Genomic DNA, 22,045 nt, shown 5'->3' with positions numbered 1-22,045 from the left:
TAGGTCATGTGGTACCCTTGTATGTCCGTCCGGAAAGGTCAGCCTCCCTGAAACCTCATATAGCCCCTTAGGACCTACAAATGAGAAAACATTTCACTCAAGATCCATAAGCAACCATTTTACCAAATATTTTATAAACAATATAAATTATAGCTATAGACTTCATAAGCTCTGAACGGTTATATAACAAAGGGTCCAATATGGTTCACTATATACCGAAATGTCCACAAGTGCTCACATAATACAACCTTCGTTTACAAGTCTAAACGACCACCAATGCTAACCAAAATGAGACTGTCAAACCTACGACCAGCTCCCTCCATACTGTGGAAAGCATGAACAAAATTGAAAGACATGAACATATATGAGCATTACGTCAAACACCTCATTTATGACTTTGTCCATGATATTCTCTCCCATTTATTCCTTCGACGTCCTCGTTGAAGCTTTTGTAGACACTATATCTCCTCGCCTTTGCTTAGTTTTTAATCTTCCGCTCTAATTGCAATGTGTCTCTTGGTTCCCAACTGCTCTTCATCATTGTTATTGAGTAGTTGAACTTTAATTCGCCATATTGCATCAACTTATCGATGACTCTTACTCTGGTGTGTGGTCGGTTAAATTGTGTTGATCCTTGTTGGTTCTTGCAGATCTTTCAGATAAAAGAAAAGACTTCCTTGTTATGTGTCAGTCTCTCAAACACCTTTTGCCACTTAAACTAGGTAGATACCTATTTGAGCTTTAAAGAGCATCACCTCACAAACTTTAAAGTTTTTTGGGATCCTTCCGTAAAATTTGCCTATCGATTCTTCTTCTACTTAGTTGTCACTTCCACTTTCGATTGACATTCGTTTGGGAGACAATATACTCTTAGTAGCATTGATTACCATTGATAAGGATTTGACAACTATTATCTTCTATTAAGTTTCTTCGAAAGGTCTTTGAACTTGTATAAAGCTCCTTTATTGGATAAATAAGAGAATTTAGGTATCCAGTTTTGCTTATTCTCTTAAGAGTTGAGAAGACAATGATTACTCGACTTCGTATGCCTCCTCGAGGGTTGTGCTCTATGCATTGATATGGTTATTAGCCTTCGTTTGCTCTTTGCTCACACTTTTGAAGCACTCGAAGTGTTTGCACTCCTTACGTTGAGTTAACTACTACGATTCACCTTTTAATTACCATCAAACTTTTAGAACGCAAGAAGCTTTTCCCAAAAAGAGCAAAATTTTCACCCTAACTTGAAGTAAGTCTCCACTAGTTTTGGTCACCTCTGAGATTTTACCATCTTTTCCATCATATCTGTCTTCTACTTCTCTAAGTAGCAAAGGTATAATACCACGTACTGCCTATTTTATTCCTTAGTTGAGCCCTTTTACATCGACCCAAAGTCCACTTTCGGTTATCTTAATGAAAAGCTAGTTGATACTGATCTTATGAAGTTCCCTAGCTTCTACCCTTTAGCCTTATCTCAATACTTGAAGTTTGGCTTTGCATTCTCTACCTCCTTGGCCCCTTTCATGACCGACGCTCTCCCTTCATGAGAGCAAGGGATTGATGACTCTATCAAAATCTCGCTTCTATGGTACCATAGCGCTGTCATGCTCATAGCCCTACTATCCTTACCTTGCATCTACATCCTTTTCTTTGCGATCATTAGATTTGCTTTCCGTGGCATCGTGTCACTCTTCTAAGTCTGCCTTCATTTTAACCAATGCTTGGTTTTAGTAGTTAAGTCCCTCTAGACTCATCGTTGCTTCCTTACTCATTTCAACCACCTACTTTAACACCTCTGTGTTCTTCGAACAGTTTTTCTTAGTTGATAGAAAGATATACTACAACTTCAATGCATGACCTCCTCCATCATGTTATAGGGCTCACACTAATTTTATTCTCTTTAGCTTCCTTGATAACAATGTTCACTTACTCAACCTTATGATCTAACTTACTGGGCTCCCTTAAGCGAATATGAGCTTTGGAGCAATCTAACTCTCCAATTGCTCCAATCATATCTCTTATATGATCAAGTCCCCCTATAAGACTTATTGGTACTTAGCATTTAGAATTTTCTCTCGGTGGTACACAGTCTTCATATGCTGATAACCAAATCTTTCATCCAATGCAAAATTTGATGTATGCATGGAAGGCCCACCTCTATGGTACCATGACATTCATTCATTGAATCCATAGCCTTTCTTACCATCGTATTATTCACTGAAGTGAAGCTCTCAATAGCTCTCAATCATATTTCTATATGACCTCGTCCCTCGCGAGACTAGTCCTGTGTGTGTCGCATTGCCTCGAACTATTCCATCATGATCTACTACACCATGTTGCCTCATTGTAATATCTTCATTGCATTCTGATCATTGTGGGATGAACTCGGATTACGATCTCTCCATGCATGACCTTTGCCAACACATCACAAGACCTATATTATTTTCGATTATGTTCCCTCTGCAATCGATCTTTATCTACTTACTCTCGGGTTACACCATTGTCTAGAACAGTTCGTCACATAGCAACTCCCGAAGCCCATCGACTTTGTTAAAATTGGTATACCATTGTCTAGATCCTAGGCCTTTGCCCCCTACTAGCATAATCTCCATTGCACATTGTTTTCTTAATGACAATTTGAATGGTAGCACTGTGATATATTCTTCAAAAGTACTCGTCTCTATGTCCTCTTGCCCCGTGTCGAGGCCTTTTTACCTCAACTTCGCCTTCGCAAGTTGAGTCAACTTAGTTCTTTTATCAAATGCTTCATTGATATAAGATGCATGTGCCTCGAAGCTCCCTTCATTATTGACACCATGCAGTTTGAGTCTACTCCATCAGAATGACAGACACATGGAATGACATGATCTCACTCTTACCTCTACAAGATGTTCATGTACTTGACCTCTATCCAAGAAAAGCTTTTTGCCTCCATTCTATGTTTCGTCTTTTATGTCGATTCTCTTCATGTGGCTTGGGCACTTCACCAAGTTCCACCCAGGTTACTCTGCTCCACGATTTGCATTGAGTTGATGGTGGCCCTCGCACCCTCTATTCCATGAGTCAACTTATGATCTTCATATCAACTCCAAGTGTGTCTTCATTTGGTGTTGCCTTGAGTCGCTCCCCCACTTGATCTCACAATGCATCCACCAATACATTACCTCATGTGAGATCATACGACAACTCCTTGTTGCTCACTTGGTTCATTGAACTTTGTGGAGTTATTGTCTTGAGATATCCCCTTCTTAACATATATGGTTTGTTGCACATGATTTCCCTCCGGAGAGTTGGGATTTATCTCTCTTAGATATTTGTCCTATTATGACAATTTTTTTCTTCGCATTTTTTTCTCTAGAAGTTTCGGAGACCACTATCCCCTTGGACTACTTCGTTTTGCTGAACAAACTATGTATTATTCTGCTCCGGCAAACACACTTACTAAAATGTGACTCTTCGCTAATATAGCCCTCGCCGAACCTCTCAAGGCCTAGCAACATGCTAAACTTGCTATACACTTCAGTCTCTTACGAATATATCCTTCTCATACTAAAGAAAAAGTTTTAATACTCTATGATACCAAGTTTTGATCACTTTGGGATGGCCATGAATATTCCATCGTCCACATATAAACCCTTGCATGAATACCAAATTCTTCGAGTTAGCAATTCCCCTTACTCCTATGAGCTTTGCATAACTCTTTTAGTCACTAAGCAATCCATCTCACTTTGCATGGTATCCTCCTTTACTAGGCAACTTGCTTGCCTTAAGCATTGTCAAGTTTAGTTGCTAATGTCAAGTTGTAGCTTGAATTTAACCATTCTAATATTTATATACTATGCATTCTTCCTAGCTTGCTTGTCCTTATGGTGCCTCTTACACAAAGGGTTTTATGTTCCTCTGAATGTCAATCTTGGATGCTCGTTCATCTAAGCGACTCATTTTCCTACATATCAATGCCTATTTTCCCTAAATGGCCGCACTGTCACGGACTTAGCTGGTTTTGCCTAAGTCGTGCGGCACCCTTGCGTGTCCGTCCGCAAGGGTCAGCCTCCCCGAAGCCTCCCATGGCCCCCTTAGGTCCCACAAAAGAGAGAACAGGACAGAGAAAAGGCCTCACTCGGGATCCACAAGCAAACATCTCCGAAAAAACACTTTATAAACAATGCAAATTACAAAAGAGACTTTACAAGCTCTAAACAGTTGCACAACAAAGGGTAAAATGGTCCATTATAGACCGAAAATCTCTCACATGTGTCCACATGACACAACCTTTATTTACAAGCCTAAAGCGGCCACCGACCCAACTAAAATGGGACTATCAAGCCTTCGGCCGTCCCCCTACATGCTGTACAATGCATGAACATACCAAAAGACATGGACATACATAAGCATTACATCAAACACCCTGTTTAGAAGTTTGTCCGTGACATTCTCCCCCACTTATTCCTTCGACGTCCTCGTCGAAGCCTTTGTCGACACTGCAACTCCTTGCCTCTACCGAGTCTTCAATCTTCTACTCATGCTGCAATGCGTCCCTTGGCTCCCAACTGCTCTCCACTGTTGTTTTCGAGTAGTCGAACCTTTTGATCCGCCATGCTGCTTCAACTCACCAATGACTCTGACTCCGGTGTGGGGTTGGCTGAGTTGTGTTGATCTTTGTTGATTCCTGCGGATCCTTCAAATGAAGGAAAGGACCATCCTTACTGCGCCAGTCTCTCAAATGCCTCATGCTGCTTAAACTGGGTGGATGCTTGTTGAAGCTTTTAACGAGCATCGTCTCGCAAACTTCTGAAGATTTGGGTCCTTCCTCCACAAAATTTGCTCATTGACTCTTCTTTCACTTAGTTGTCACATCCAAGTAGGTTCGCATCACTTCCGCTTTCGATTGGCATTTCGTTGGAAAATGAAGCGAACAATCTACTCACAATAACATTGATCACCATTGGTGAGGATTTGACAACTATTGTCTTCCATTATCTTCGAAGGGTCTTTGAATTTTTGCAGAGCTCCTTTGCTGGATAGATACGAGACTTGGGGTACTCAGTTTCGCCCATTCTCTTAAGGGTTGAGAAGGCAAAGGTTACTTGACTTCGCCCGCCTCCTCGAGGTTGTACTCCATGCATCGAGCTGGTTACTGGCCTTCGCCTGCTCTTTGCTCACACTTCTGAAGCACTTGAAGTGTTTGCACTCCTTGCGTTGAGTTAGCTACTGTGATTCACCTTCTCAATGCCATTGAACTTCTGGAATGCAGGAAGTTTTCACCCCAACTTGGAGTAATTCTCTAATAGATTTGGTCGCCTCTGGGATTGTACCGTCTTCTCCATCAACCCTGTCGCCTACTCCCCTGAGTAGCGAAGGTACAGCACCGCGTACTGACTACTTCGTTCCTTGGTCGTGCACTCTTGCATGACCCGAAGTCCTTCACTTTCGACTATCTTGATGAGAAACTCATTGACACCGGTCTTACGAAGTTCCTTGGCCTCTGCCCTTCAGCCTTGTCTCGGTACTTGGAGTTTGCCTCTGCATGCTCCACCTCCTCGGCCCCTTTTACGACCAAGCGCTCCCCCTCCATGAGAGCAATGGATCAATGACTTTCACGGAAGTCCCGCCTCTGCGGTACCATGGCGCTGCCATGCCCATGGCACTACTATCCGTCGCCTCGCATCTGCATCCCTTTTCTTCACGATCAGTAGAAATGTCTCTGTGGCACTCCTCTGAGTCCACCTCCATTCTAACTTATGCTTGATTTTGGGTAGCTAAGTCCCTCTGGACTCGTCGTTGCTTCCTCGCCCCTTTCGACCCCCTGCTTCAACACCTCTGTGTTCTCCAAGCAGTCCGTCTGGTCGATGGAGAGACAGACTACAACTCCCATGCACGGCCTCTGCCATCACGTTGTAGGGTTTGCACTGATTCTGTTCTCCTTAGCTTCCTTGGTAGCAACGTTCGCTTACTCGACCTTGTCCACTGACTTGTCGGGCTCCCTTAAGCGAATATGAGCTCTGGAGTAGTCCAACTCTCCAGCTGCTTCGATCATACCGCTGTATGATCAAGTCCCTCCCATGGGACTCACTGGTACTTGCATTCGAACTTTTCCCTTGGTGGAACACAGCCCCCATATGCTGATGACCAAGGCTTTCATCCGATGCAAAATTCGATGCACGCACGGAAGACCCACCTCTGCGGTACCATGGCTTTCACTCCTTGAATCCATAGCCCTTCTTGTCGCCGTGTTGTTCACCGAAGTGGAGCTTCCAGTAGCTCCCAATCATACCTCCGTATGATCTAGTCCCTCACGGGGCGAAGTCGTGTGTATCGCATTGCCACGAACTGTTCCACCACGATCCGCTGCACAATGTCGCCTCCTGGTGACTTCTCCATTGCATTCTGATCCTTGTGGAAAAACTCGAATTGTGAACCCTCCATGTGTGGCCTCTGCCAATACATCGCAGGGTCTCCTCTACCTTCGATTTTGTTCGCTCCTCTGGCAATCGACCTTCATCCACCCACTCTTGGGTCACACCACGATGAAGCACCGCTCTAGGACAGTCCGTCGCCTAGTAGCTCCCAAAGTCCCCCGACTTCGCTGCAATTAGTGCACCATTGTCTGGATCCTGGGTCTCTACCCCTACCAGCACAATCTTCGCTGCGCACCGCCTCCTTTATAGCAACTTGAATGACAACACTGTGGCATATTCTTCAAGAGTACCCGCCTCTGCATCCTCTTGCCCCTTGCTAAGGCCTTCTGATCCCAACTTCGCCTCCGCAAATTGAGTCGCCTTAGTTCCTCCATCAAATGCTCCTCCGAGATAAAGTGCATGTGCCCAGAAGCTCCCTTCGTCTTTGGCACCATGCAAGATGAGTCCGCTCCGACAGAATGAATGACCCATGGAACAACATGATCCTGCTCTTGCCTCTGCAAGAGTTCATGTCCTTGACCTTTGTCCAAGGAAAGCACTATGCCTCTGGTCCATGTTCCATCTTCTATGCTGGCTCCCTTCATGCGGCTTGGGTACTTCGCCAAGTTACACCCAAGTTGCTCTGCTCCTCGTTTTTGCATTGAGTCGATGGTGGCCCTCGCGCCCACCATTCCACGGGTCAGCCCTCCCTTGAGTCCGATCTCCATATCGACTCTAAGTGTGCCTTCATTTGTGTTGCTTTGGGTCACTCCCCCACTTGATCTCGCAATGCATCCACCAATGCATTCTCTCAAGCGAGATCATGCGACGACTCCTCGCCGCTTGCTCAGTCCATTGAGCTTCGTGGAGTTGTTATTTGTTGAGGTACTCCTCCTCAACTTGTGAGGTCCGTCGCACATGATTCTCCCTCTGGAGAACCGAGACTTATCCCTCCTGGACAACTGTCCCATTGGAGCAACATCTCTCTTCGTTCCGGAGACCACCATCCCCTTGGACTACTCCGATCTGCTGAACAAACTGTGCATTGTTCTGCCTCTTGCAAACACACTTGCTAGATTGCGACTCCACGTCAATACAGTCCCCGCTGCACCCCTCAAGGCCTAGCAACATGCTGAACTAGTTGCACCATTCAGCTTCCTACGGATGTATCCTTTACATGCCGAAGAGAAAGTTTCAATGCTCTATGGCGCCGAGTTTCGGTCGCCTTGGGATGGCCACGAACATTCCGTCGTCCGCATACAAGCCCATGTATGAGTACCAAATTCTTCGAGCTAGCAATTCCTCTCACCTCTGTGAGCTTTGCATAACTCTTTTAGTCGTTGAGCAACTCATTCCACCTTGCATGGTCTCATCCTTTACCAAGCGCCTCGCTTGCCTTGAGCACCATCAAGTATGGTTGTCAACGTTGAGCCGTAGCTCAAACTCAACCATCCCAACCTTTGTGCGCTTCACATTCTTCAAAGCTTGTCTGTTCTCGTGGTGCCTCTTGCGCGAAAGGTTGGCAATTCCTCTGAATGCCGATCTCAGATGCCCGCTCCTCTGAGCGACTCCTCTTCCCAACATCTCCATGCCCGTTTTCCCCCAAACGGTCGCGCGTGTGCTGACTGCCCTCAACGCAGTCCTGCTAGGTCCCCCACGTTTGCATGCTAAGTGTTTCTATGAGTGCTTGTCCCGCTCTGATACCATCTGTCACGGACTTAGCTGGTTTTGCCTAAGTCGTGCGGCACCCTTGCGTGTCCGTCCGCAAGGGTCAGCCTCCCCGAAGCCTCCCATGGCCCCCTTAGGTCCCACAAAAGAGAGAACAGGACAGAGAAAAGGCCTCACTCGGGATCCACAAGCAAACATCTCCGAAAAAAACACTTTATAAACAATGCAAATTACAAAAGAGACTTTACAAGCTCTAAACAGTTGCACAACAAAGGGTAAAATGGTCCATTACAGACCGAAAATCTCTCACACGTGTCCACATGACACAACCTTTATTTACAAGCCTAAAGCGGCCACCGACCCAACTAAAATGGGACTATCAAGCCTTCGGCCGTCCCCCTACATGCTGTACAATGCATGAACATACCAAAAGACACGGACATACATAAGCATTACATCAAACACCCTGTTTAGAAGTTTGTCCGTGACAGCACGTGCTGGCTACCCTCAACATAGTCCTCCTAGGTCCTCCACGTTTCCACGCTAAGTGTTTCTATATGTGCTTGTCCTACTCTAATGTCAAATGTTATGAAGTTAGCTAGTTTTGCTTAAGTTGTGCAGCACCCTTGTATGTTCGTGCACAAAAGTCAATCTCTCTGAAACCTCCTATGGTCCTTTAGGACCTACAAAAGAGAACGAGTTAGAGAAATCATTTCACTCGAGATCTACAAGCAATATTTTCAGCAAACACTTTATAGCCAATGCAAATTACAATTATAGACTTCATAAATTCTGAATGGTTGTATAACAAATGGTCCAAGATGGTCTACTATAAATCAAAATACCCACAAATACCTACATGACATAACCTTCATTTATAAGCCTAAAACGACCACCAAAGCTAACCAAAATAGAACTACCAAGCCAATGACCAGCCCCTTCCATGCTGTGCAAAACATGAACAAAACCAAAAGACATGGACATACATGAGCATTATATTAAACACTCAATTTATAATTTTGTTTATGACAATTCGCCTCACCCTAGTAGTCTAGCACCTCGATTATCCCTCGCTCGATCATGTCGCAATCCTCCACTAAGGCTTGTTAGTGCTCTCATGCCTCCGTGGAACTCCGCCTTGCCAAATACATCGTGATGGCGATGGTCGAGGTACACCACCAAGGCATACTTGAAGAGCTTATCCTCCTTCCACGTTTATAGCCTTAGTGCAGCCCCCATAAATTGCTTGGAGAACATGGACATCATGGGGCCCTCTATAGGGAAATCTAGGGGCGACATCACATGTACAACGGAAGAACATAAAACAAAATTCTCAAATTTTCCAAAAGGTATCAATCATCATGCAAAAATCGGTGCGCAAAAACCTACAAAACTAAAAACTACGTGTGAGATAGTTGTGTTACTTAAGGATATTGTATATCCCTGAATTCCTGCACATTTGTGGTTGAGGACGAAGGAGGTCAAGTATCCTCCTCTCTATCGGTGATCCACATAACAGGGGCTGTGAAGACACTCCTTGAATCGTTGTTCAAATCTTCACACCTGCTATCTGATAAGGAGAAGGGGATATGAGAATAGGAGGTGCAAACCATGAAGCCTAGCTATGACTCTTTAGTTCTCTTATATTTATAGAAGCATCTTATCAATTTATCCCTAATGGATTCTGCCATATTATGTATTAGATCTTCATTCAACTGCCAAGCCTTTTAGATTAGTGGATCTCTATCCAATAATCTCCCAATGGCTTTTATTGTATCTTATTCATAAGATCTAATAATTCATCGACTTATTGGATATCTAATAAGATAGGGCTCAAGCGGACATCTCATATCTGAACCTATACCCGTTGCAACACATACCATATGTGTGTAACCCTCTAGACCCAATATCGAACTGGCCGTGAGTCATATCCGTCAGAATTCCTTTTGCTCAATGAATTATTATCTCTATAATAATTCACTCAACTCATCGACTACGGATGTACTGGGCCACTACATCGCAATCCCCAAATAATACAGGGGAATCTAATCCATTAGACATGTCTGTCCTCAATTATCATATACTTATAGTCCATCATCCATCTAATATCCTAAAGACCATACACTGGGTATGGTGCTGTCAGGCCCAAACGATTTTTCCTCGAGTGTTACTCTAATCAGATTCTTTTGGAGAACTCTTTCTCTCTCAATTTGATTGACCTTGGCCAAGGATTTATCTAAGCAAGAATACATAGGATATTCCTCTTATGATATCGAAAGTGGATGATCCTCTATCGATACTCAATAGCCTTCGTAAGATTGACTATCACTTCCGATGACCGGCTATACTAGATCTAAAACTTTCCAACCTATAAGTCCGATATCAAAGAGTGAAATACTCATATATGATATCTTTGGTGTCTCAAGTCTAAGGACCAGATATATACTGGAACGATGAAATTATTGTCAGACAATGAGATATCATCAATTATCTAATATTTCGTGAGAGGATCAATCAATGAACTCATTCTCGAATTAACACCTACATTGTAACCTCGGTGTCCCTACATAAGCAGTTATGAGACCAACCACATTTATCATATGGACAGGTATACCACAGACCAGTCTGTTTAGTTATCTTGATGTCCTTCTCAAGTAACCTATGACTAGGATTATTTTGTCTCATTATCGTGATCTCATCACGATCCGATTCTTATTGCATAGATTCATGGACATTACAATATATGAGTATAGGGAACCAAAGGAGGTATAGTAAGACTCATTTTGGTTGCCACCTCCTATACTCCTCCCTTCCTCTCCTCCTTAACCAATAACCCCAATTTAGGGCATATGGACATCAAAAATGGGCGACACCTTCTTGATCATGTGGTGCGCATAGAAAGAAAGATCATGTAGCGATTTAAGGAGTATTTTTGCCACATCTACTATGTGGATCACCGCAAGAGAAAAGGATATATAACTTCCTTCATCCTCTCCTATAGATCTATAAGTTTTCAAGGATATATGATCTTTCTAGGTAATGCATCTTTTATATACGCGTAGTTTTTGGTTTTGTAGGATTTTGCATATAAATCTTTGCATAACGACGAGAAACCTCTTTCTACGAGAAATATGAAAATTTTATTTTTTATTCTTCCACTGCACATATGATGCTATCTTAGGTTTCCCAACATACACCTCGAGTGGATGCCGGGGTCGAGCTTCCCGACCTTCATGCCTTTGGTATAATGTCTTATGCCTCACGTCATTGCAGGATTCTTCTAATGTGGGTTGGGTTTTTCCGACTCATGCACCTTAGGCATGTTTTGTCTTGTACCTCCTATCGTGATGTGTTTCTTTTAATGTAGACTAGGCTTTTTCAACTCATGTGCTTCGAGCATATTTTGTCTTATGCCTCCCATAGCGATTGGTTTCTTTTGACACGGGTCATATTTTCCTAACTTGCACACCTTGAGCACATTTTGTTCGGTGCCTCCCATCATGGTAGGTTTCTTCTAACACAGGTCAGATTTTCCTAACTCATGTGCCTCGGGCATGTTTTGTCTTGTACATCCTACCATGACAAATTTCTTTTGACGTGAGTCAGGTTTTCATGAATTGCATGTCTTAGATATGTTTTGTCTTGTGCCTCCTACCATGGTAAGTTTCTTTCAACATGGGTTAAGTTTTCTTAACTTGCGCATTTTGGGCAAATTTGTCTTGTGTCTCCTATCATCACGATTCTTTTTTTTATGCTGGTTAGATTTTCTCGACTCACATGCCTTGAGCATATTTTATATTATGCCTCATGCCATCACAGGCTTCTTCTAACATGGGTCAGGTTTTCCTAACTCATGCATATTAGGCACATTTTGTTTTATGCCTCTTGTCATGGCGAGCTCCTTCGAATACGGGTTAGGTTTTCCCAACTCGCATGCCTTGAGTATATTTTATTTTTCGAGATAATCTTTCTATATCGATCACTTGTGCACTTTTTAAGATAGTCTCACACATTGACTCTCAGGCTAATTGTGTACTTTTTTGAAATGCTCCTTCATTTATTGATATCCCTTCGGAAATGACCCAAGGAGACACTTGTCATCATCATAAAAGGAGAGAGATTGATCACTTCCCTATAAATTCCCCTTGGGCATGGGGGGTTAAGGCTCATTCTTCCATTTGAGCCTTCAAAGCTCCATTAGGAGCCACCTCTACTTAGCCTTGACTGCCTCTAAGGTGGGTCAGTTTTGGAGCTTCCTGTTCTCCTGGTGCGTCAACTTGAGAACACTTCAGTTTTTTAGCATCATACTCTTTCACCCTCATGTCTGTAGGTCGAGATATATTTTCTTTCTCTTACCACTTTCTCTTAATCTCATGATCGTTGGTCGGTCAAGGAGGTCAATGCTTCGTCCTTAGACATCCCAAGGGCAGGGGAAGTCCTAACCTGTCTCTCATTAGGGGAGTCTATTCTAGTGAAACATAAGGTTCTTTGGGCCCTAGAGTCTATGAAAAGCTCAAACGATAAAGATTCAGTGTTTAAGTGCATAACTCCTAGATCACTTGCAAACTAGATATTCTATTCCGATCGAGTTTAATTTGCAAATCCCTCGATTTGGTCATCATCCGTTTGACCCACGTTCCAGTCCTTTTGCTTATCCTCTGACTTTCTAAGGCGGGACTTCATTTTCCCCTCCATTCGATGATACTATCTTATCTTCAATGGTGGAGAATATCACTCTTATAGATGACGTCCAACTCGTGGTGTTAGTTAGTAGTATTCATCGGAGAATACCAGTACGCCATTATTACATTGACTCACATACTCTTTGCTACTTGCTTTCGACTATGTAGGGGGAAAAGCGGCTACTACCTAACTGCCTAGGAGGGTTTTAAGGTTAGAAGTGCCCCTTCTAATAATAAGGGCTGAAAGGAGTACTTCTACCTCCAAAGTTCTAGTCGAGATTAGGGGTTCAATCTCGTCTTGTTGGCACACCCCATTGGTAATATACTTCCTTTGTCAAATGAGGAAATGAATTAAGTGTTCGAAAAACTTAGAGAGCATCTTATGTGTAATAAAAAATAAAAATAAAAACTTTTCTCAAAAGAAAGACGTCATATCACTGGAAGTGAAAAAAATTCATTTAGAGGGGTGGCAAGTGGGTATACTTGGTATATCGAGCCCTCCTTTTAGTGTCAAAAAATGATGAGAAAAAATATTATTGATATCTTGATCAATATGACGTGATCTATATTTATATGCATAGGGTTATCCGAAGTGTCTTTCAGATGAAAATGTCAAACTCCTAATGTGCCACTTGTACTAAGACCAAGATGAAGAGGGGTTTCCTAACCTGATCCCTTCAATGTTAAATTAGTAATCCGAGACTTATGAGTACAAATACAAGTGGTTAAAAAAAAAAAGATAAACCTCCTTTATGAGTTTTTATATCTGATAACGAAATGCATAAAATATTTTGTTAGATATTAGACTTAATGTGTATTCCTTATCGACTTATGCCACACATGCCCAGCTCTTCTCGAACTTATTTGCTATCATTGAGGCATCCGATTCCATCTTCCCAACATTAACGTCAACACAAACACCAAATTCTTCCTGCGCTACCAAAGCTGAAGCAACATCAACTCCGAAGTGCACGAGACACGACTCCATGCTTTTGTTGCTTATCGTGTCCACACGACATCAAAGACATCGCCCTCCTGAAGCTCCAAAATCTACACTCTTTAAATCTATCAGCTCGGCATAATGAAGAGAATATAATTTAGCAGCAACTCTCGGAAGCGAGAAATGGATCATCTCCAGCGGACGGATACTAACAGAAGCCTCGAAAGCCTTCTCGACCAGGAACATCCGGCTGCCAACCGGGAGCTTGCGCCGCCCCAGATGGTGGTGTACCCCGGCCATGGACTAGAATTCCAGAACCTGTCCTACAGTATCATGAAGCAGCAGAAGAAAGGTGGTGTCTGGATCAAAAGCGAGGCTTACCTACTCAACGACCTCTCCGGACAAGCCCTCCGAGGCCAGGTCACCGCCATATTAGGCCCCAGCGGTGCCGGTAAGTCGACGTTCCTCGACGCCTTGGCCGGCAGGATTGCTCGGGGGAGCCTCGAAGGGTCCGTCAGCATCGACGGAAGGCCGGTTAGTATCAAAATGCTGTCCTTGCTGCCGAAAGGAATGGCATGGATTGGACAATGATGCATAGCAATTGGTTTGAGCAGGTGACCACCAGCTACATGAAGAGGGTCTCGTCGTACGTGATGCAAGATGACCAGCTCTTCCCCATGCTGACGGTGGTCGAGACGCTCACGTTCGCTGCGGAACTCAGGCTTCCTCCCTCTGTTTCCAAGTCTGAGAAGCGGAAGAGGGTGTGGGAGCTACTTGATCAGCTTGGTTTGCAGGTCGGTCAATTCAAGCCATTGTCCAACTCACGTTTCTCCTGTTGACTTATATCGTGATGGGTGATGCATATATAGACGGCTGCGCACACTTACATCGGGGATGAAGGGAGGCGCGGCGTGTCAGGGGGTGAGCGTCGGCGGGTGTCGATCGGGGTCGACATCATACACAAGCCATCTCTGCTGTTCCTGGATGAACCCACATCAGGTCTGGACTCCTCCAGTGCTTACAGTGTGGTGGAGAAGGTGAAGAAAATCGCAAAAGAAGGGAGCATTGTGCTGATGACAATCCATCAGCCATCTTTCAGGATACAGCTGCTTCTTGATCGGATTATTGTCCTTGCAAGGTGAGCATGGAATCTTACCATCGAGTAAATGCATAAGCTGGAATTCTCAATACTAGTTGGACAGCAGAAAGAGTGAATTATATTCATAGATTTGAATATGGCACAATGTGTTCTGACTCTGTTTCAGGGGAAGATTGATCTACCTCGGCAACCCTACTGCTCTTCCAGAACACCTTTCGGGATTCGGCCGACAGGTTCCCGAAGGCGAGAACAGCATCGAACATCTTTTGGACGTCATCAAGGAGTATGACGAATCCACTCTTGGACTCGAGCCATTGGTACTTTACCAGCGTGATGGCCGCAAGCCCAACCAAGCTGCAAGAACCCCAATCCCGAAGACTCCCAAGACCCCACGAACGCCATTCCATAAATCCACCACCCGCATCCCCCCTCGGATCACACTCCACAGCGGTCAATTATCAGACGGCGCCTCTACGCCAGGAGTGAATCCGAACATGTTCGAGCCGTACGATGATGACGACGACGAAGACTTCGACAACTCTCGAGAAAGGAAGAAGATAGCACAGACACCCTTCCGCAGTGGAGTAAGTAACCCGAGATTAGCCTCGCATTTCTACAAAGACTTCTCGGTCTGGCTGTACCGTGGAGTCACCAACACCCCTCGACGGCAACCAAACTGGACTCCAGCTCTGACACCTGGCCGCACCCCTGCCAAGACCCCTGTCTCGAGCTACTACAGTACCGCCCGCCCACGGACACCACATGATGCTTCTCCTATTCCTCCTCCGACGACCCCAGTCTTCATCAGTGCGCCACCGTCATCTATTGACCCCGACGACCCTGAACCACTGGACGGCTACGAGGAGGGAGCAGAGTACGCCAACCCGTGGATACGCGAAGTATTGGTCCTCTCGCACCGCAACGCGCTCAACGTGGTCCGCACTCCCGAGCTCTTCCTGTCTCGCGAGATCGTGCTCACAGTCATGGCGGTAATCCTGTCCACGCTCTTCCACCGTCTCAACGGCGACGACTTCACGACCATCAACCGCCTACTCAACTTCTACATCTTCGCAGTCTGCCTCGTCTTCTTCTCCTCCAACGACGCCGTGCCCACATTCATTCAAGAGCGCTTCATATTCATCCGCGAGACGTCCTACAACGCCTACCGCGCCTCGTCCTATGTCGTCTCCACTCTACTGGTTTACCTGCCTTTTTTCGCCGCCCAGGGATTCACCTTCGCCATCATCACGAAGCTGATGCTGAGACTCAAGAGCAGCCTGCTGTACTTCTGGATTATACTGTACGCATCGCTTATTACGACGAACGCGTACGTGATGCTCGTCAGCGCGCTGGTGCCAAGCTACATCACGGGCTACGCGGTGGTGATCGCAACCACCGCGCTTTTCTTCCTGATGTGCGGCTTCTTCTTGAAGCAGTCGAGAATTCCAGTCTATTGGCGGTGGCTGCACTACATCTCGGCGATCAAGTACCCCTTCGAGGCGTTGCTGACGAACGAGTTCAAAGGAGATCGGTGCTACTCTGGGAGCTTCAGTGACCTCTCGCCGGGGCCGCTGGGCAATATCAGCTTTAGCGACCTTCACAGGCATCTGAAAGTTGACTGCCCGTTGATCGGGGAGGACGTGCTGTCGACCATGGACATACATTTCGAGAACGTGTGGGCCGACGTCGCCATACTTCTTGCGTGGGGTGTGCTCTATAGGTTCTTCTTCTACGTGGTGCTGAGGTTCTACTCTAAGAATGAGAGGAAGTGAAGCTCTACAGTCCTACTAATTTCTTCAAGATCATGGAAGGAATTCTAATAAAACCAAATCTACATCGAAGTCTCAACTGGTGGGGAGGAACATTGTATAAGCCTCAAACTAGAGATGCTTCATGTGATACCAAGATAAGATAGAAAGACAAAAGCCAGTGTTACCTTCAATTTATAGTTTCATATATTATGTTGGGTTTGTAGATTATTTGATGCAGCAATAAATACAAAATTAGTACCGTGTCATCGGCGAGGCCCATCGCGCGCTTTTGATGGGGGAAGAGAGAAGCCGAGCCTTGTCGCCATGGTGATTGGGTACGTTGAAGAAGATTTCCTGTAGGGGTACGCACGCAGTGGGTAGAAGAGACGTGAAAGCGAGCCTTTATATATATATATAATCACACCCACATACGTTATAATATGAATACGATTGATGGGTGTTGTCCAAGTCACCACGCGAAATAAAAGCTTCCCATCATTGCTGCTTCTCAAAATCTCACCGTACATTCATGTGAGGTGACACGTGGGTGTACCATAAGTACCGAGGAATACTGAAACCCAACATCCCATGTGAGGGTTAAGATGGTAGTACTAGCCTTGATCAGGAAGCATCTCCATAACAATGGAGAACCTTTCAATCAAGGCATTGCTTGCTTGCATCGTGGTGGATGCTGTCAAGTGTCCTTTGCCTACACATGCAACTTGATGATCCATATTATTATGTGAACCTCAACTTGGAAGACCTCGTCGACACATGCACCAATATAATTGCATTCTTTTGCAGGAGGGAATCAAGGGAAAAGGTGCGACCAAACCATTTGCTTCCAGTTTGCCCACTAGTTTAGTCCACATCGAACAAGACCTGTCGCTACCTCATCGTCTTTATTTCCTTGCTTCTCCTAATCTATCGAAGCCAAGCGAGAAGCAGGGCGAGGAAGAAGACATGGGCAATGCTTTGGGTGGGAGGAAGAAGGCTGCCAAGATCATGAAGATAGATGGCACCACGTTCAAGGTGAAGCCTCCGGCTCAGGCGATTACCGTGCTCCGAGACCACCCGGGCCACGCCCTCCTCGAATCCGACGAGGTCAAGCGCCTCGCCCTCCGGGCCAGGCCGCTTGACCCGGATGCGCAGCTCCAACGAGGGAAGCTCTACTTTCTCGTTGAGCTCACCCAGCTCCGGGGCCGAGGAGCGCCACGGAGGGCCTGGTCCGGGCAGCTCCAGGTGGGCGCCAAGGAACGGCTGGAGAGCCTCAGGCTCACCCGCCGCTCGATGTCGGATCTGTCGCTCGCCGGTAGGTGCTCGGTGGACGTCGAGGAGGCCAAGGATGGGGCGGTCCGCCTTCGGGTGAGGCTGCCCAAGGTTCAAGTGGAGAAGCTGATGCAGGACAGCAGGGACGCTGGGGAGGCCGCCAACAAGATCATGCAGCTGTGTGTGGAGAAGGACGGCGTTCAACAGAAATTGCTGCAACCGACGGCCGATCACCAAAAGGAGGTACTCCATCTCCCTCTTCCTAGGACCCTTTGCTTGTCCTCTGCTGCACCTCTTAGTTAAGCACTCTTTTCCTTTCTCCAAGAAAAAGAATGCAGTCTTCCATTTCCTGTTAAATATCTCACACCCGACATGAATGCATCGGGTGGAATCCACTGCTCTGCAGAATGCAGAGCACAAGAACTACCATTTTGAGCTGTTTTTAATCTGCTGATTTGTGTTTCCATCATCAATCAACTCCTGCAGAAACGAACGAGGTTCGTCGTCACACCAGATGAGATCATCGTATAATTAGCTCTGCCGTGCTTCTTCCATGGGTGATGTTTAGGCCACGGAGCGAGCCCAAGGAACAACAATGCGGCAGTCATGTAGTCGAGGTTGCGGGTTGAGCATGAGAAGCTGCTGGCTGATTCCTATTTTACCCGGCCATGGAAGCTTCGTATTATCTTCTTTCGTAGATGGAATGGAATCTCTGATGGGTTCTTCCCATGTGATGATCGAGTCATGGCTTCGTTACTACCAGCAAATAATCTCTGTCAAGCATGATTTCTCTCTTCTCTACCGTTTTACTCACAATTTCAACTCTTCTCCCTGAGGACCAAAGAGAATATACTGTCCAGGTCCAACATGTAGTTGTTTTCGCATGGAAACTGTGGTCCGTCTCTAACATTCTCTACGTTGGCACTTTTGATTGATGAATACAAAAATAATTAGCAGTTGGCGTTATCTCCGTTCGAACGGGAAGGGAAAGGAAGGGAAGAGGAAAAGAAGGAAGATGAGGGATTACCATAGAGGACGGGAAGGAGAAACCGTGCTCTCGTCCTTTTTGGGTCTCACCTGTAAACGAACCATGGCTGTTTAAAGTCACGTATAAGCGTTATAGTTATCATTTGATCTTATGATTTTTTTCCTTCAATTTTTTATAAAAAAATATTGAAGAGAGAGGAAGAAAAAGAAGAAAAAAAATCATATATAATCTTTAATCATAATAAATGGTAGAGCTGACCCAAAAAATTTAACAAAAGGTAATTTGACAACCCAATAAAGACAATAAAATAGAAAAAAAAAATAAGAACAACAAATTTACGTGATTCGATCAATTAACTTAGAACGAAGAAGGAGCAAATCATTACTATAAAAAAGATAATTACAAATGTCTTAGGAGTATGTTTCTAGGCCATAAAATACCTGAAACTACTAAATAAGAAAAACCTAAAATAAACAATTAGGTTTTCTTATGATGCATCTGGCTTCAGACCATTATTTATAGTTGTAATAGGACTATGTTAAACTTGCCAAACTAACAATAAACATTCTTGATTTGATTTAGAAAATTAAATTCTTTATTTAGAAAAATAATATATTTCATCAAGAAGAAGCTTTCTTATAAAATGAAATCCTCAACCAAATTCAAGACTCATCTCTTTCCTTTTTCCTTATAATATTTAATTACCTATATTATTGACCACTGCCTTTTGTTTAGCTTTTACTTTCTCTATTATACATAATATTGGTAATCTATATAAAATTATGCTATCATGTGACAACATAAAGAAAAGATAAATTATGGATCATGTTATATGCATCTTTCTAATTTTCCATTATGTGATACTCTTTTGGACTCATTGGTCTCTGATGATTTGGCCCACATAATATTTAGACTGGCCAAAATTGGGCCTTGAAAGGAAATCTGGGCCAAGAGAAGAAGTAGGCTTTCATGGTTACCCACAACATTAATAATCACTTTAATATATAAAATCATTAATGACATAAAGAAGAGATCAATCATTATCTAAGATTCAAAATATTTATAAATAACCATTGTTTCATAAAATAAATTTTGAGTCTCTACATTCATATTACCTCAGTACAGTACGTTTAACATGAGTCTGATGGCAGGTTCTTACCACTGGATGACACAAAAGCATGAAGTCACCCAAACAAGCATGCATGTTTTAGATCTGGTCAAACAAAGGGTAATGGGGAACAGAGGAGAGAGACCAAAGGGGGAGGAGGAGGAGGGGATGAATCGCAAAGCTGCAAAAGGACATAAACCGAAGGTTAGAGCAGACTAAAGCCACTCATGTCTCCTGTTCTTCATCTCCTGTCATGTTCTCAGATTCCTTTTCAGTGATGCATGATGATGTGTGTTTTAGACTCACTTCCCATTGACGGTGCTCGATCCGTCTATTATCGGGCCTAATAAAGACGTCATTGGAGGATGTCGTCCGGTTATTATGTGGCCATTGCTTTGTAATGAATAATAATGTATGATAGTGATACCATTTAATAGATTTGTAAGTTGCAATCATCTGCAACTGATTTGAATTTAGTTATTTTCGGTGGGCAACCATGATTAAATCCCATTTTATGGGAAAAATGATATGTTATTATCTATGTTTTTGTCCAAGAAAATAATAAAAAATTCAGCTAAAAAATAAAACATTCCCCAAACAATAAGTGATAAAAGCTTTTAGTATGCTTCAACTTTATCAGCAATCAAATTATTTTTTTTACTATATAAAAAATTAAAATATAAGAAACAAAATCCAAATTTTAAGTATAAAAACTTGAAAATATATTTCTCGATATTTCTGGATACATTAGAGAAAAAAAATATTTGTTGGTGATAAAAAAAATATCAATGATGTCTTGGTCAGCCCAATATGGTCCGGACCCGTGTACACCGGAGTGTTTAGAGGTATTTCTAAAATATAAATATCAAACTTTCGACATGTCACCTATACAAAATCAAGGTCAGGAGAGATTTTTCGATCCTGATCTCTCCGATACCCAAGTTAAAATTTTGAAATGTGTGTGTGGACGTAAGTAGTCAAAAAATATTCTTCTCGTTAGGTTAAAGATGAACTTTTATATGTAGTCATAAATGATAGAATGTTTTATAAAATATTTGCTAGGTAGTTGAACAGTGATGGCTTCTTTAAGAAAGATATTTAGAATCTAAATGTAAAGAAAATATTCAATTGATGTTGAGATGATGAATGAGTTGACCAAGACAGTGGATTTTAAGATGCTGGCATCCTTCATGGCTCCCAATTTCATGTGTTTGTATTTTATTGGGGATAAAGAAGATGTACAAAATGACGACAAAATATGATCAGAAAAGATCAAAGAGATTGAAGGACTGGTGTGCACAAAGGATCACAGCCATGTCTGTACAAACTGATGAGAATTGGCCTTCTCTCTCCGGTAGACAAGCTAATAATACAGAATATGAATCCGGAAAGCAAGCTGCGAGTATTCAATCAATATCTAACTGGATGGAGGCCACTAATTAGTTTGGAAGAAGTGAAGTCAAAACTCAGATTTGCAAATGATTGTTCAGCACAAACATGGAATTATCTGCTTCAAATATAGTCTTTATCTCGCAGAAAATTATTGTCAGAACTCATGAGGATGGTCAGAAAACTCTCCAAGTAACTAAAGCAAAAAAAGGTGGAGAAAAGTTTGCTGCAACACATTCTTCACAAGGCTGTTTGTCCCGAACTCCAAGCAGGCAGTCTTGGATCATGGTATATGCAAGAAGAAGAGAAAGAGACTCTAATCCATTGCCAAGAATCGAATACTACTGAAGCTATCATGAAGCAGTTTACTGACCACAACCTTGTGGAAATTGCAGGTTTTTTAAGGAGTTGGGATGTTCTCAAGTCTTTCCTTTTTCAATATTTTTCTCATGCATTTGGTTGCTTCCCACTCATTGTGTAGTTGAATTGTTATTGTTTTGTAGGGATGTTTAATTGATGGCTCTTATTATAATAAAAAAAATAAAGATCATGAATAAAACACAAGTGGATGATCAATCATCCCTTTTCATTACTAGGCTTCAATGCCTATGAATTGAACTCCATGCTGGTCCCAACAAACAAAGTAGGAATATTCATAGAATGTGGCATAATATACCATAAATCTTAGAATTACATTCTTGGAATTAGATAATGTAAAAAAATCTTGATCAACTACTCTTAAACAAGAAAACAATC

At 43.4% G+C, this 22,045-nt stretch overlaps 2 protein-coding genes across 2 annotated transcripts; both read left to right on the top strand.

The window, feature by feature from the left end:
• The first annotated feature begins 13,827 nt into the window (after positions 1-13,827).
• On the top strand, positions 13,828-16,790 carry LOC135622136 (ABC transporter G family member STR-like). Its single transcript, XM_065123781.1, has 4 exons — positions 13,828-14,219; positions 14,300-14,479; positions 14,555-14,823; positions 14,951-16,790. The coding sequence occupies exons 1-4, from the start codon at positions 13,869-13,871 to the stop codon at positions 16,554-16,556; spliced, it is 2,406 nt and encodes an 801-aa protein (XP_064979853.1). The 5' UTR covers positions 13,828-13,868; the 3' UTR covers positions 16,557-16,790.
• A 647-nt stretch (positions 16,791-17,437) lies between these two features.
• LOC103999173 (uncharacterized protein At1g66480) lies at positions 17,438-18,770 on the top strand. The gene is made up of 2 exons (XM_009420840.3): positions 17,438-18,047; positions 18,291-18,770. Exons 1-2 carry the CDS (start codon positions 17,499-17,501, stop codon positions 18,333-18,335), a joined length of 594 nt encoding a protein of 197 aa, XP_009419115.2. The 5' UTR covers positions 17,438-17,498; the 3' UTR covers positions 18,336-18,770.
• The last annotated feature ends 3,275 nt before the right edge of the window (positions 18,771-22,045 follow it).

This window comes from Musa acuminata, chromosome BXJ2-9 (genome assembly GCF_036884655.1).
Source record: "Musa acuminata AAA Group cultivar baxijiao chromosome BXJ2-9, Cavendish_Baxijiao_AAA, whole genome shotgun sequence".
Classification (NCBI taxonomy): Eukaryota; Viridiplantae; Streptophyta; class Magnoliopsida; order Zingiberales; family Musaceae; genus Musa; species Musa acuminata.
This window is presented reverse-complemented; position numbering and strand designations above follow the sequence as displayed.

Bases quoted from the DNA above. Each gene is read 5' to 3' on its own strand.
- LOC135622136 (XM_065123781.1), top strand. From the start codon at position 13,869: ATGGATCATCTCCAGCGGACGGATACTAACAGAAGCCTCGAAAGCCTT. The intron at 14,480-14,554 runs GTCGGTCAATTC...ATGCATATATAG, and splicing joins TTGATCAGCTTGGTTTGCAG to ACGGCTGCGCACACTTACAT. The intron at 14,824-14,950 runs GTGAGCATGGAA...ACTCTGTTTCAG, and splicing joins CGGATTATTGTCCTTGCAAG to GGGAAGATTGATCTACCTCG.
- LOC103999173 (XM_009420840.3), top strand. From the start codon at position 17,499: ATGGGCAATGCTTTGGGTGGGAGGAAGAAGGCTGCCAAGATCATGAAG. The intron at 18,048-18,290 runs GTACTCCATCTC...CAACTCCTGCAG, and splicing joins CGGCCGATCACCAAAAGGAG to AAACGAACGAGGTTCGTCGT.